Source organism: Pseudorasbora parva, chromosome 25, assembly GCF_024679245.1.
Source record: "Pseudorasbora parva isolate DD20220531a chromosome 25, ASM2467924v1, whole genome shotgun sequence".
In the NCBI taxonomy this organism is placed as follows: Eukaryota; Metazoa; Chordata; class Actinopteri; order Cypriniformes; family Gobionidae; genus Pseudorasbora; species Pseudorasbora parva.
The window spans coordinates 14,351,319-14,367,032 of NC_090196.1; the positions used below are offsets into that span (position 1 = coordinate 14,351,319).

At 40.3% G+C, this 15,714-nt stretch overlaps 1 protein-coding gene across 2 annotated transcripts in view; it reads right to left on the minus strand.

The window, feature by feature from the left end:
• The window catches only part of tmem266 (transmembrane protein 266), a 118,024-nt gene that overhangs the window by 28,780 nt on the left and 73,530 nt on the right, over positions 1-15,714 (minus strand). For both annotated transcript variants that reach the window (XM_067435771.1, XM_067435770.1), the window contains exon 4: positions 2,190-2,344. In XM_067435771.1, the coding sequence (XP_067291872.1) occupies positions 2,190-2,344 (155 nt within the window). The remainder of the gene's footprint in view (positions 1-2,189; positions 2,345-15,714) is intronic.

The window sequence follows — 15,714 nt, forward strand, 5'->3', positions numbered from 1 at the left end:
TTAAATTTCTTTCTTTGCTTTTTTAAGGGGAAAGTCATTAAAATACAGTAATTACACTTTACAAAATATTGATGGACTTTTAGATAACACATTAAAACCTCACATTATAGTGTAATCTACTTAGGGAAAGAATTGGGGCATTTATTCTTCAGAATAATTCTCATATGAAACTACACCTCCTTACAGGGACTTTTCGAGTGGGAAGCCAAATTCCCTAAATGTGCCGCATCCGTGTTGCCAGCCGAGGACAGTCACTGCTCAATCTCATTATAGCAGCCGCCTGAACTGAAAGCATTAGGCATTTGTGATTTGATATTCCATCCAATCCGTGTCCTGCATCTGTCTATTTATCCGCTCCATTACGGAGCAGAGATCTACTGCAGTCAGTTATCACCCGCCCGCTCTCCCGGCCCATATGTCTTAGTTTGCTCTGTTCACTGATCTGTCCATCAGCCCATTCATCTCCCTCAATCCCTCCTTCCATTAATCTTGCCAGCCGGTCGCTGTCCTGCACTCCTTCACTGCTCTCTCTCTCTCCGCTCCCATCCGTCTCCCCCCTCCATCTGTCTTTCAGGACTTTGTAAAGGCCAGAGTAGACAGAGAGATATAGGCTGACTTATGCTTCTGTCATCTCTCACATTTCTCTCTTTAGTGCGCACTCATCTGCGCACTGAGCCGTGATTTTCCGCCATAGCATGAATGGGGATCTCCATTCGGATTTACAATAGGCTCTTATGAGAAATGAAAATGTCCAGGCAAATAGCAGCTAAGTAAATGTCACTTCACAATGTGTTTATTGAGAATAATCTCAGCAGAGATTAGATCAACAATTGCAGATGTATTGTTGCAAGTGTTTGTATACTTTATACATGCATACTTTTCAATTGTCAAGATTGTATAATAGAATTATAAAATGCATGTGATTTATTAGACTGGGAAATAAGAACCAGTTCTTATTCAGAACAGACTGAATATTAAAAAAATCTGATTCTAATCTAAATGAATAACTCCTATGACTCTTTGAGACGCTTAATGAATCAAAAACATACAGTGCAGTCTGATTCCTGAATTAATCACTTTTATGAGCTATTTCTTCCTGTTTTTCAAAAATGTACAGTACGACCAGTGTGGTCCGATTCCTGAAGAAAGTAATCTTGCGGGTCGGTTCTTTTTAGTAATTCAAAAACATACAGCGTGACCAGTGTGGTCCGATTCCCGAACGAATGAATCTTGTGATTCGGTTCTTTTAAGTAAATCAAAAACATACAGCCTGATCAGTGTGGTCCGATTCCTGAATGAATGAATCTTGTGAGTCGGTTCTTTTAAGTAAATCAAAAACATACAGCCGGATCAGTGTGGTCCGATTCCTGAATGAATGAATCTTGTGAGTCGGTTCTTTTAAGTAAATCAAAAACATACAGTAGCCTGATCAGTGTGGTTCAATTCCTGAACGAATGAATCTTGCAAGTCGGTTCTCTTTATTAAATCAAAACATACAGCGTGACCAGTGTGGTCCGATTTCTAAATAAATGAATCTTGTGAGTCAGTTATTTTTAGTAAATCAAAAACATACAACGTGACCAGTCAGTGTGGTCCGATTCCTGAACGAATGAATCTTGCAAGTGGGTTCTTTTAAGTAAATCAAAGCATACAGTCTGGCCACATTAATCCAAACCCCAGACAAATGACACACAGCTCGACCAGTATGATTTCGTACGAATGAAACATATAAACGATTTGTTCGATTCCAAAACAAATTACTAACATGAACTATTATACACAGGATTCTTTAAGCTGTTTCTCTTCAGGGAATCAAAACATAATGAGAACAGAGTAATTTGAAATTTACTCTCATGAGCGTTTTCTTTTTAGGAAATCAAGAACATACAGCATAACTAGTGTTGTCTTGAATGAAAGACTCTTATTAGTCAGTTCTTTTTTTAAATGAAATCTACACATAGTGTGAGTACAGTATTTTGAATCCCTAATTAATTACATTGAGCTCAACCAGTGTAGTCTGATTCATATATGAAATGAGCTATTTCTTCCTAGTGAATCAAAACCGCATGACTAGTGTAGTCCAAATCCGAATCCCTTATACAGTAAGTAGCCGTGTTTGATATATCAGAGCATGTGTGCTAACTAACAGGTGGCTTTTAAATAGATCCTGAACCCCTTCTTATACTCACATTGTAGAAGCTTAGTATCGATGAGCAGTTCCAGAGTCAGTAAGAGCACCACCAGGATGACACAGGCCACCAGGAAACAGTTGAAGCCAGCACTCAGCAAACACACCTGCCAGAGCGCTGCTCTCCTCCCGCAGCACGGCTTCAGCCAGTTAGACCTACAGATTAAACACAGAGAGAGAGAGAGAGAGAGAGAGAGAGAGAGAGAGAGAGAGAGAGAGAGAGAGAGAGAGAGAGAGAGAGAGAGAGAGAGAGAGAGAGAGAGAGAGAGAGAGAGAGAGAGAGAGAGAGAGAGAGAGAGAGAGAGAGAGAGAGAGAACCATTTCTGAACTACAAACTCAAAACATAAGACAGCTGGAATCTATTTTTACACATTTGCCGTCACCACAGGCAGGCACGAAAACACAAGTTTACTTGTAGTTCTACTTGTAGTCAACTTATGTACAAGTAAATGTATGTACAAATAAATAGAAGGAAGTTTAAATGTTAGTGTGACTTTTGTGTGTCTTGGCAGAGGCTTTGAATACTTATGTATGTGATTTTTGTTTTGTTTTTCACTTTTAATAAATTTGCAAAGATTTCAAATCAACTTCTTTCACGTTGTCTTTATAGGGTAATGTTTGTAGAATTTAATCCAGGGGAAAATAATGAATTGAATCCATTTTGGAATAAGGCTGTAACATAACAAAATGTGTAAAAAAAGAAAAAAAGAAAAAGCGCTGTGAATATTTTCCGGATGCACTGTACTTCTATTTACATCTATTACTACATGCATGTACACGTTTACTTCTACTTTTACAATTAAATTAACTTTTGCATACAAGTTTACATCTACATACAAGTTAGCATCTACTGTTCTTAAATGATGCTAATAACTACAATAACCCTATTTATTTAGCATTATGTAAGAGTCATATGGACTATGTTGATGGCAGTTTAATGTTTTTATTTTGTCATTTTGAGCTCCCAGGGAATCCTAGGCTGCACTCACTTTCAGTTTATGTAAAGGAGATGCCAAAAAAAAATCACTTGGTTAGTTGCAATTGCTTATAGCCTTCAGTTTAATTGTGTTTTTCAAATTTTGTTAGGCAGTAAACCTTTCAGTGGATGCTCTTATGAGTGCGACTCACTTTGATTAATCACATTTTCTCACTATCTCCCTCTTTTCCTCGCTCCTCTAAAAGCAGACTAATTGAATTGCGCTGTTGAGGGGTCTTATTCCCTCCTGCTTTTTCCCTGTTCCTCTCACACTCCCTTCCTGACTCTCATATCATCTACTGCTATTCCACTGCCCTGAGCTGATCTCAAATCTGGCCATGACCTTAGAGGTTGACTCATCAATTTATCATCAAGAACAACATAAACGTGCTCTATCCATTCTATAAGGAACTAGGAATGTTTGGAATAACATACTGCATCTGCTAGGACTACAGTAGCCTATGTAAAGACCTACTAAGTTCAGTATACTATGTTTACCAAGGTGGTCTATAATCATGCATACTAGTTCACCTACTATTTATGCAGTTTAAGTATGCTAGAATTCCATTAAGAGCTGCACGATTAATCTTTTTGAAGGTTGCAATCTCATTCCTAAACGACAACGATTCCAGTCTATTAAACATTTGACAAAAATCACACCGGAATGTTGGCACTGCCCCTGACCCAGAAAGAGCAGTTACTGTAATTTTAGGTATAAAACAACTTTACAAACTGTGTGCTTACAAAGCAAAATAGTAACCTGGCTCCGCCCTCCTCAATTTTAATTTTCCTTCAGTACTCTGTCTGGGTTTGCGTTATATTCGCTGGTTTTCTCCAGTCAAATTTGAACAGGTCCAATTAACGAAAAGGTGGGGAGTGGCTGAGAACGATGACGTTGATGTCGTGCGCTAGTTAGAGATGACATACGTCACGACCAAACGTTAGCGATTGGTTATGGCAGATCCAGGGTGGCTCTGGGCAGATCCAATAGTTTTAAAGTTCAACAAAGTACCCGACTTCAAGGAAGTTAATGCTTTTAATGGAAAGTGGCCAAATTCTCTGTACAAATTAAATGTACGAGAGTCGGGTAGGAACAGGCAGGCAAAATAGATAAAATAGAAAATAGACTTTTTATAAGTAACTTAACTTAGCTTTAAATAAAAATTGTATCAATTACATAATTATGCAAATAATTGGTGACAAGTGACTTTTAGAAAATGCATTTGTCATTGAATAATGCCCCTTACAAGATGTAAAATAAGTCTTGGATGTCCCCAAAGCATGTATATGGAGTTTTAGCTCAAAATACCCCACATATAATTTTTTATAGCATGTTAAAATGGTCACTTTTTGAGTGTGAGCAAAAAAAGGTTTTGTGTCCCTTTAAATGCAAATGAGCTCCTGGTCCTTTCAAGAATGGGGCAGAGCTTCAAGAGCTCGTGTTAGCAGCTCAGATTACCTCACGCAGACACACGGTGAAAATGTCAGAAACTGTTCAGCCTTTTGTGTTCAAACCGGAGTCTGAAAATGATGGAGAGACTCAAGAAGAAGTGACAACATGTAGACTGCAACAGGCCGTTTCTGAATGGTTATTTGATAAATATATGTAGTCGATGTGGCGTTAACTATCTTCAAGTCATTGATTAGCATATTCTGTCATGATAATCAATGAATTGCTAATGTGGGAACTGTTGTAAAATGCCAGAATATATGCTGCATGAAGAACAGTGTAATACAGTTCGTAGATTGGAAGGAAGGAGGCGGGAACCGGCGAACGTTTCAAACACATTTATTCAAAATAAATAAACAAAATGAAAGTAAAACCGCGGACAGCCCCTCACGGACGACTGCCCGCAAACACACCAAAATAAAACGTGGGCAGCCCCTCACGGACGACTGCCCACAAACACATAAACAAAACTAAACATAAACTCCAGGCCTGGTCCTCTCTCGTCTTCCGCTGTCCTTGCTCCTCCTTATATGCTCCCGTCACATGGCCACGAGACGAGACCGGTGTGCCACGCAGCTGGCACTCGTGAACGTTAATCACCGGCCCGCTCTCGCGGTCCCTCGCCCCGCTGCTTGCCACACCACATACCCCCATCGCCCCTCGCAGGCCGGGGGGCACTCCCGAGACGGCGCTCTACTCCCCCTCCCCCCCCTCTCCCGGGGGGGCCGATCACGGCGGCCGCGGCACCTGGGGGTAAGGACAGAGAGGCGAGAGAAATGTAGACGGGAGCACTAGGAGCCCACGGAGCCCGCGGACGAGAGAGGGGAGAAAGGGAAAAAAAGAAAGAAAGAGAAAAAAAATTCTGGTCCGGTTCCCCGACACACTGCCGCTCGGTCCTCACCAGCCGAGAGGCTCTTCCTCGCGGTGCTATGCGATGGTGCTGGACGCCCGGTGGACGGCCCGATCCTCCTCCGCCCCCTGGCGGCCGGCGGTGGCTCCTCCTATTGAGGGCAGTCGGCAGCGAGCTCCGCGTTCCCTGCTCCTCCCCGTTCCGGCGGATGGCAGCAGGCTCCGGCCCACGGCGAACGCCGGCAACTCCTCCGCTCCCTCCAGGACGGCCGCCACCCCACCTCGACCCAGGGGCACGGCAGCGAGCTCTCCGTCCCACCGGTCTTCACTCGCTCCAGCACCATCGCCTCGGGCAGCCATTCGCGGTCTTTCATCATCCGCGCTGCCCGAACTCCTCAGCACCGCGATCCCCCTCAGCAGCGAGGGCTCTCCGACAGCGCGTCCCTCCTTCCTCCCGGGCTTCGGCACCAATGTAATACAGTTCGTAGATTGGAAGGAAGGAGGCGGGAACCGGCGAACGTTTCAAACACATTTATTCAAAATAAATAAACAAAATGAAAGTAAAACCGCGGACAGCCCCTCACGGACGACTGCCCGCAAACACACCAAAATAAAACTTGGGCAGCCCCTCACGGACGACTGCCCACAAACACATAAACAAAACTAAACATAAACTCCAGGCCTGGTCCTCTCTCGTCTTCCGCTGTCCTTGCTCCTCCTTATATGCTCCCGTCACATGGCCGCGAGACGAGACCGGTGTGCCACGCAGCTGGCACTCGTGAACGTTAATCACCGGCCCGCTCTCGCGGTCCCTCGCCCCGCTGCTTGCCACACCACAAACAGGTATAGTTTAGTTTAATTACGGTTATACCTTGTGTTGTCACCTTGTTTTTATGACATGCTGTTGCATGTGTTTTATGTACTGTATTGCAATTAATTTGTGAAAAGACAGAAACTTGAGCAGAATCCTAAATGTGCTCTACTACAACTCTTCTTCTCGACATGGCCTCGCTATCTTTGTTATGTGTTTCGGGTTTACGTCAATTTTAGGGTTTGCAATGTCACACACAAATGTGCTTGTTGTATTCCCTACCAGCAGTTTGTCGTAGTCCATAAAAAGTGATTTCTTTAAAATAAAATCTCCCTTTGCTTTGAACTTTGAGCATCATAACTTTGCAGATGTTTATGCTCAAATAGCAACATTACACAATAACTAAAGTTAAAAAAGTAAATCATAAATCAATGACCCTTTTAATAATTCATTCAGATTAATTAAACATTTTAAAAAGACTGCAGCAATTAACATTTTGTCAGAACCTCTAGTAAATTACATGTTATTTTGTTAAGTTGTCTGTTCAGAATCGGGAGCTCAGTTTTAAACAAAAGAATCATGATTCTCAATTTATCCAGAATCGTGCAGCTCTAATTCAATTCCAAACGTCGAACAGGTTTTCACCGCTGCCAAGCCAAAACCGGAATCCAGGAATCTATTAAAATTCGATACTATTTTGGCACCAAGTACGCTCTCTTTTATCACTCTCTCTTTTTCTTTTTTGCTGAAATGTTGGAACTTGAGCATTTGCGCACTATTTTCCAGACTGAGCTCCAAGCCCATACTGTGCGTCCTGGGCTCCTTCTCTCGGGAGCGGATTCTGATCTTGGCAGCATAGGAAAGACCGATCAGTGTGGCCAGACTGACCTCATCCTGTGGCTCTCTGAGTTGCATCCATAGACATACACACACGCACACACACACCATCTGGAGAGTACAGACTCCACTTATCAGACGCAGCCAAAAAGATGATTGCTTAACAGCATGGCCGTGCCTTCATTTGATCAGATGGACTATATTTGCATGCTTTGGGCTTCGCCCTTGTGCGGTTCGAGCAGGAAGGGCAGATCAGACATGGAATCTGTGTGCTTGGCTGACCACTGGTGTCTAATAATACCACCTTAGCACTCTGTAACTTTACGCCCTCCTAAAAGTGCAAACTCCAAGTTCCCTGACGACTAGACAACACCAAACTCTAATCAGCGCATACTGCATTTCATCATAATTTGATAACATTTTATGATGAGATTACATATTGTGGTACAGGTTGACCCCTAACATTGTGACATTTTTGCACAATAATTCATCACAATTACTATTTTACACATACATTCAAATATAAATAAGTACAGTAATATTGTAACCCGATTTGTACATTTTCTCAAGATAAAGTTAGTGATGCTTGCCTGTGTAAAACATCACCCCTTGTTGCCAACCTTCCCAGAATTGTCAATGTAGTTGCTCAAATTGTTCAGAATAGTTGGTAGTCGGTTGCTAGGGTGTTTTTTTAGGATATTCAGAGTGACTGATAGATCTAGCCAGTTTCTGTTTTCAGCTAAGGTTTTCTGAGAGAGGATTGCCAAGGTGTTGCTAGGAGGCTATTAGTTTGTTCTGGGTTGTTACTAAGGTATACTGGGTGGTTGCCATGGTATAGCTAGATTGTTGCTATGTTGTTTTCATCTATATCTATTTACTTAAGAGATATGATTAGGTAGATCTAAATCCAGGCGATCACTTATATGGTAAATATTTTGATATTAAACATTAAATTGATAAGTTGTCAATACATTGATCAGGATATACACCGACCAGGAGATACATCTATCTGGCATTAAATTATGACCTAATATTTTTTTTGTCTCCTTTTTGCTTCTAAAACTACCCTGACCCCATCGAGGCATGGACTCCACTAGACTCCTTAAGGTGTGCTGTGGTACCTGGCACCAAGATGTTAGCAGCTGATCCTTTAAGTCTTGTATGTTGCAAGATGGGGTCTCCATGGATAGGACTTGTTTGTTCAGCACATCCCACAGATGCTCAATTGGATTTAGATCTGGGGAATTTGGAGGTTAAGTCAGCACCTCAAACTTGCTGTTGTGCTCCTCAAACCTTTCCTGAACCATTTTTGTTTGTGGCGGGTCGCATTATCCTGCTGGAAGACGCCACAGCCACCAGGGAATACCGTTTCCATAAAAACGTGTATATCGTCTGAAACAATGATTAGGTAGGTGGTACGTGTCAAAGTAAGATCCACATGTATGGCAGGACTCAGGACTCAGAACATTGCCCAAAGCATCACACTGCCTCCGCCGGCTTGCCTTCTTCCCATAGTGCATCCTGGTGCCATGTGTTCCCCAGGTAAGCCAAGCACACACACCCGACTATCCATGTGATGTAAAAAAAAAACGTGATTCATCAGACCAGGCCTCCTTCTTCCATTGCTCCGTGGTCCAGTTCTGATGCTCACGTGCCCAATGTTGGCGCTTTCTGCAGTGGACAGGGGTCAGCATGGGCACCCTGACTGATCTGCGGCTATGCAGCACCAAACGCAACAATCTGCGATGCACTGTGTATTCTGACACCTTTCTATCAGAACCAGCTTTAACTTCTTGAGCAATTTAAGCTACAGTAGCTCGTCTGTTTAATAAGACCACACGGGCCAGCCTTCGCTCCCCATTTCCATCAATGAGCCTTGGCCGCCCATGACCCTGTCACCGGTTCACCACTGCTCCTATCTTGGAGCACTTTTGACAGATACTGTCCACTGCAGACCGGGAACACCCCACAAGAGCTGCAGTTTTGGAGATGCTTTGACCCAGTCGTCTAGCCATTTCAATTTGGCCCTTGTCAAACTCAGTCAAATCCTTACACTTGCCCATTTTTTTCTGCTTCTAACACATCAAATTAAGATTTTTTTTCACTTCCAGCCTAATATATACATCCCACTAAAAGATACAAGGTACAAGAGATAATCAGTGTTATTCACTCCACCTGTCACAATGTTATGCCTGATCGGTGTAAAACAATACAATATATAGGGTATTAATTTTACCTCAAAATTCAACATTGGCACTCAATCATAACTGCAAATCCATGTTTCACTACCTGGAGTCCAGTTGTTTCAGTGAATTGCACTGATCCATTTTGTTTCTCTTTTCTGTAGCTTTCAGCAGTCTGTAAAAATATACCTCAGATGTCTTGTCAAACCTATTCGTAGTCAATTACAAAGCTCTTTCCTGTTTTAAATGTGTTTTTCGCGGAATTCATGGTTCAAAACAATGCTGCCATTTTGACACTTAGAGCTAGCCTGGATGCCAGCCGAACTTAGCCCCGCCCACAAAAATTTTAGGTCGGGCAGTTCGGTCTGACCTTGCTTCACAGAGGAGTGATTATCCCCGAACAGAAACTGTTTGGACCAATGAAATCATCAGGGCGGGCTTTAGACGATGACGGACAGATGATCAACAGTAACGTAATCATCAAAGGGGCTTGGATTATATTTTACTACCCCTAAACAATAGCTTCTCGGGGGGTTCTCCGGGGGAAAAATGGCGTTTGGGGGGTAAAATGTGTGTTATTTTGGCAAGGAGGCCTTCTAATTCGCACTCATGGGTCTATATATCACATAATAGTCGCTTCAACCCGCGGACAAAGAAAACATTCCCCGCGGGGGGAAAAACATGGACTTGGCAACACAGTGCAGTTGAACTCTGTTGACATTTGACTATGCGTCGCTTCGTTGCTCTGATTGGTTGTAGGTCTTTCCAACTGATATCTTTCCTGGTTGGGATGAAACACACCCCATAATCACAGCCCAATGGAGCATCAGACTCATATTCTGACTAGAATCTGAGTATGACCACGTCAGGCTAACTAAGGGTGTTACTGAAGCGACTCCGTTATGTTACTGTCATTATGTTGCTTTTACATTATTTTGGAGATTCAATGTGAAAGTATTATAATAAAAAATATATATTAGAACTTTAATGTTGGGTGTAGTTGATTAGTTATAACTAGTAAAAATAAAAAATAGAATTGCTTTGGTTGTTGTTTTCTTGATGGTGTAAGTAATCAATCTTTCGAATATTCAGATCTAATATAGCTTCTGACCTGTAATCTCCTTAAACATCAGTATCATTGTGCTGTGAAATAAAATGTGGCATTGCAGTTATGGCAGCAGCTGCATTAGTGTACTAGCAAGCAGTCTGGAAGGGCAGTGTAATCAAAGCGCAAGACCACCGGGACAAGGAGCACTGGTGAAACATGGCTATGGCTGGGGGCTTATTTTATGCTGAGCGAGCAGCAGCTAGTCAGACAAACCCATCCCACGACCTGTATTAGATAAATGGATGAATGAGTCCAAGGTGGGAAAGATCAACCCAAAAAGCTGCTGTGTATGAAGGACATCGGCGGTCTCCAGTTCCAGAGTGGAGCTATGGAGCGTGACTGGATCTCTTTCACCTTCCCTCCACCTAATCCTGACGGTCACAGTGGAGCCTGATCATGGGACACATGAGAACAGGACATGCCCTTGCTGGCTCAGGCCACAGAGGTGTCAGTCAAACTAGAGGTGAAGGCTAAACATTAGGGAACGTGTAGGCAGGTCAAAGACAAAGATAATGGACTAAGTCAGAGTTTATTTCACGCGCACAGGTAACCAGTACAGCACTACACCAGGTAAAGTCAGCGGTGAGGAGACACTTCACCGTCACAAAAAATCAGGCTAGAGTAAAAATTGTTCAGGTTGGTAGATTGACACCCTGATCACCATAAAGAATTCAATGACCGTAATGGTTATTACCGTAACTTTACTTTTGGTTAAATTAAAATTTGAATTTCTATTTTGGTTTCACAGGCAAACTAGCAAATTTGCTCTCTAATTCATGTTGGTTTCATATGATTCTGAAAAACATTTATACCATTTAAAGAAAGTTTCAATTAAGAATGTCATGTGGCATATATAACCAAATAAAAAAGTATTAACATCTTCCTTATAGTTTAAATTACATGCGAGTAAAACATCTTAATCATTATTTATTTTTAATTGTAAGTTTTTTAATATATTTTTTAACTTTGACTTGTTAAAAAAAGGTCAAATCATCTGATATTTTAAAGGTACACTGTGCACATTTTAGCGGCATCTAGTGGTGAGGTTGTGAATTGCAACCGCCCACTGCTCACCCCTCCCTTTCGAAGCACATAGAGAAGCTACGGTGGCTGACGCAGGACAAATGTCGTCATCTGAGAGAGAGTAGAGTAGCGCTCTTTAGAGAAGTTTGTCTGTTTAGGGCTACTGTAGAAACATGGTGGGGCAAAATGGCGGCTTCACTGAGAGTGGACCACCAAAGTACTAAAGTACTAAAAAATAAAGAAATATTATTTATTTTAATTTATTTAGGCTTTTTTCTTCATTATGATATCAGGGAGAATAAAAAATATATAATATTTAATACAGAGATTAAAACCATCACTCATCACAGTAGAGGTGCATTTACGTCATAGTATTTATTAATATTATTGTATTTTTAGTGTTGGTTTTTTTTTTTTTTTGTAGTAAATTTATAAATAGGACAACATCTGCTGCTGTAAAACCAAATATCATTTGTGCCAAAACACTTCAGCATGCACAACCATCTCTACATGCATACAAGCCTGACTGGAGCTTTGAAGAACACAAACAGCAAATGTTCAAATATTCAGTACCTCATACACAAATACATTTCCAAATGTGAATGGCAAATTGCCCTTTTGCCAACCCTACACGCATACAGCGTAAAGTGGAAAGAGGAAGGAGGAAATGTGTGTGCCGGAGTGGACAGGTTTATAGAGACATCAGTATCAGCGCTACGCGAGACGCAGGAGAGACGAATTGAACCACCACAAACGGGCGACCGGAGAAGGTTGAATTACATCATGAACCTGATCGATCGTGAACTGGAGAAATGTGCTGTCATACTTGCCTCTCAGTCAAACAGTGATTCTCTCGCTCCCGCTCTTGCTTCAGGAGAAAAATGAACAGAAAAGAAAACTAGTTTAAAATCTGGCAAAGTGCTTTGCTATTGACACAAGCCTTGCTGTCCTGACTGAAACGGAGTTACAGAGCTTCAAAAGTGACTTCATGTATGCCAATGCCACACAATCGTGTACAAAATATTGTGTGCGTTTTAATTTGTGGTTATTTATATCACACCTGTTTCTGCTCTTCCAATTAGCTTGCTGTTACTTAAAGGTGCAGTGTGTAGTATTTATGAGGATCATTTGAGACAAATGCAATATAATATACATAACTGTTTTCAGTGGTGTATAAAGACTTTACCTAATGAACAGTTGTTTTTAATACCTGAGAATGAACCATTTCTCTCGACATACACTTACAGTGAAGTCACCATTTTGCGGCGTCATGTTTCTACAGTGGCCCTAAACGGAGAAACTTCTCTACAGAGCGCTAGCTACTCTCTGGTCTCTCAGGCGACCACATCTCTGTCCTGTGTCAGCCACCGTAGCTTCTCTATGTGCTTCAAAAGGGAGGGCTGAGCAGTGGCCGGTTGCAATTCACAACCTCACCACTAGATGCCACTAAAATGTGCACAGTGCACCTTTAAACCCTGAGTTCTCCCTTCGATCGTTGTCCAGAAGAAGAAAAAAGCAGCGTTCTCTACGAGCTTTACGATAATAATCCAACGCATTAACCTCATAAATGCAGAAGAAAAGGAAAAAACAGCAAATCACAACTAGCAGACTATATCGCTACAGTATAAATACTCAGCACATATCAAACGATCTGTTATTCTCAGAAGCGTCTCTATGGTTTTAGTCTCGTATTTACCATTACATGACGTGTGAGTTGGTGAGCAGGGCTAAAGGGGTGATGCATTTTAGTTTTAGTTTTTTTGCGTCAGTTTATTAAGTGGTTGTGTTTTCTCTGTCGATATCCTGAGTTTCATTGTAGATTTAAATAAAGACTATTTTGTTGCAATTCATTCATTGTGTGCTCTCTACTATGGAAGCTTGTGTCCGCCACAACTTTTCATTTTCGCAATTCTGACTTTTTTTTTTAACTTAATTGCGAGTTTTAAAGTCAGAATTTGATAAACTTTGAGAGAATTGAGAACTGAGATATAAATTCACAATTCTGACTTTATATCACACAATTCTGATTTCAGTTTTCAGAATTATGAGCTATAACATCACAATTGCGAGTTATAAAGTCAGAATTGTGGAATAAATAGTCGCAATTACCTTTTTAATTTTTTAATTTTCTGGCGGAAACAAGCTTCCACACTCTACAGCCACAAACTGTAACAATATTGTTTTAACCAAAATAGAGATTGTCTCTTTTCTTTTGTTGGTCGAACTGAATATTTAATTTGATGTTAATTTTCCCAAATTGTACATTTCGATTAAGTTGGCTTTCTTAAACTTTTGAAACAAATAATTTATTTACACTGTTAAATGTAATCAAATCTCAAAATTAATATCCATTTTTGAACAACCATTTCAAAATGAGTATTTGTATCTATTTTTTTGTGTATTTTTTTTTAACAGAATTATGACATTTTTAAAACATTTTTATATGTTTTAATATTTTAATATATTGATTGGTTGTTGGCTATAACATAAAAAATATCATTGTACAGAACTACAATACTATAAAATATTTTAATAGATTAATCAATCATTATCAGTTACTATAGTACATAATTATAATGTTTTACAAAATATAAATTCATCAGTTATCATCTATAAAAGTTTAATAAATATTGACTTATTATTGATTGTCAGAATTGTAATAATTGATGCCTTTCCATTATTTCCCATAATTTTGTCCATCTTGGGTAAAGATTTTCACTTAAATTGTCGCAATGCATTCTAAGATTGTCTTTGTTAAGGATAAATGTAATGCTGCCTCAGAATTTGGTCCTGTGTATAATGTATAAAATGTATAAAAAGGCAGCATCGTTTGGCCAAAGTAAAACATGACAGTGTATTACTGTATTATATTAATGGAATAATGCATTATTCTTAATTTCAAAAGAAATCCCAAAAAAAGGTTTTTCCTTTTTGAAATATTTTAGCTTGAATCAGGGCAGAATCTGATTATCCATGATTTGTAAAGTACTGATTGAAAACACAAGGCAGCAGATGGAGTGGTCAAGTATATGTTCATATGGACAAGTACACCTTGGCTTCACTAGAAGCTGAACTCTGGCAGTGAGTCTCCAGCACCAAGAGGTTGAGGAGGCATCATGTTGGTCTCTGAGGAAATCACTTTTAGAAAAAGCAATCAAGGAGCACATAGCTGTACCACAAGCGCCTTCAAGCCTTCACATAAATCAACCTCACTCACGGTAGCATTAACGGCTTCCCGTTACTGACCTCGGTAAACTTCAGCGAGGGTCTTGGCTTTTGAAGCATAACTAAAGGCCAAACAAAAGCAAAGAACGAAGCCACAAATCTTCACCAGAAGCGATCGCTGCTTCGACAGAGATCTCAGTTGCATTTGACTATCAAAAACAGCACTGCATTAGTAATCCAACCTACAGTAGCGGGAAAGGCATTACTGTCGATTCTAAAAGTCATTATTGGCATGAGCCTGTGAAAAATAGATCTGTCTGCCTGCAATAGCTTGATCAAAGCCATTATATTCCTTGATAGGCATAATTTAAAAAAGGAAACTTGCATAAATAAATAAATAAAATAATCACACAGCATACATAAGATATTTCCAAGAACAGTAATAGCAATCTATCAAGTGCAGCCAAGACTTTTAAACCTGCTCTTTGTGTTCTGATAATGGCATGGTTATATGGTTTCATCATATAGCACAGCTGATTCACACTCACTGCAGCAGGAATGGAAAGAAGTCAAAAAATAAAATTACAATTGTGACTATTTTTCATAATAGTAAACATTTCTCATAACTAACTTACTTAATTTCTTGTAATTGTGGCTTTATATGTTCCTCTCATAATGTGACTTTACGTCTCACGATTCTGACTTTAAATCTCACAATTGTGACGATTTATTTTCAGTTTGGCTACACGTTTCTAAATGTGAATTTAAGGCCTTGGTTCACAGACAGGGCTGAGATTAAACCAGGATTAGGCCTTTGTGCCATTTTTTTGTCTTAAGATACACGTCAACTTGAACTTGAAAAATCTTAAGATATGCCAGAGCAAGTTGCTATCATTTAAAACAGCACAAACGTGCATAGTAGTGTGGGACTAGCTTAAGCCTCGTCTGTGAAACCGGGGGTATAGAGTGGGTATGGAAAGTATTCAGACCCCTTGCATTTTTACTCTGTTATAATGCAGCCATTTGCCAAAATCATTTAAGTTATTTTTTTCTCTCTTTATTGTACACACAGCACCCCATATTGACAGAAAAACACAAAAATGCTAAAAAAGAAAAACTGAAAT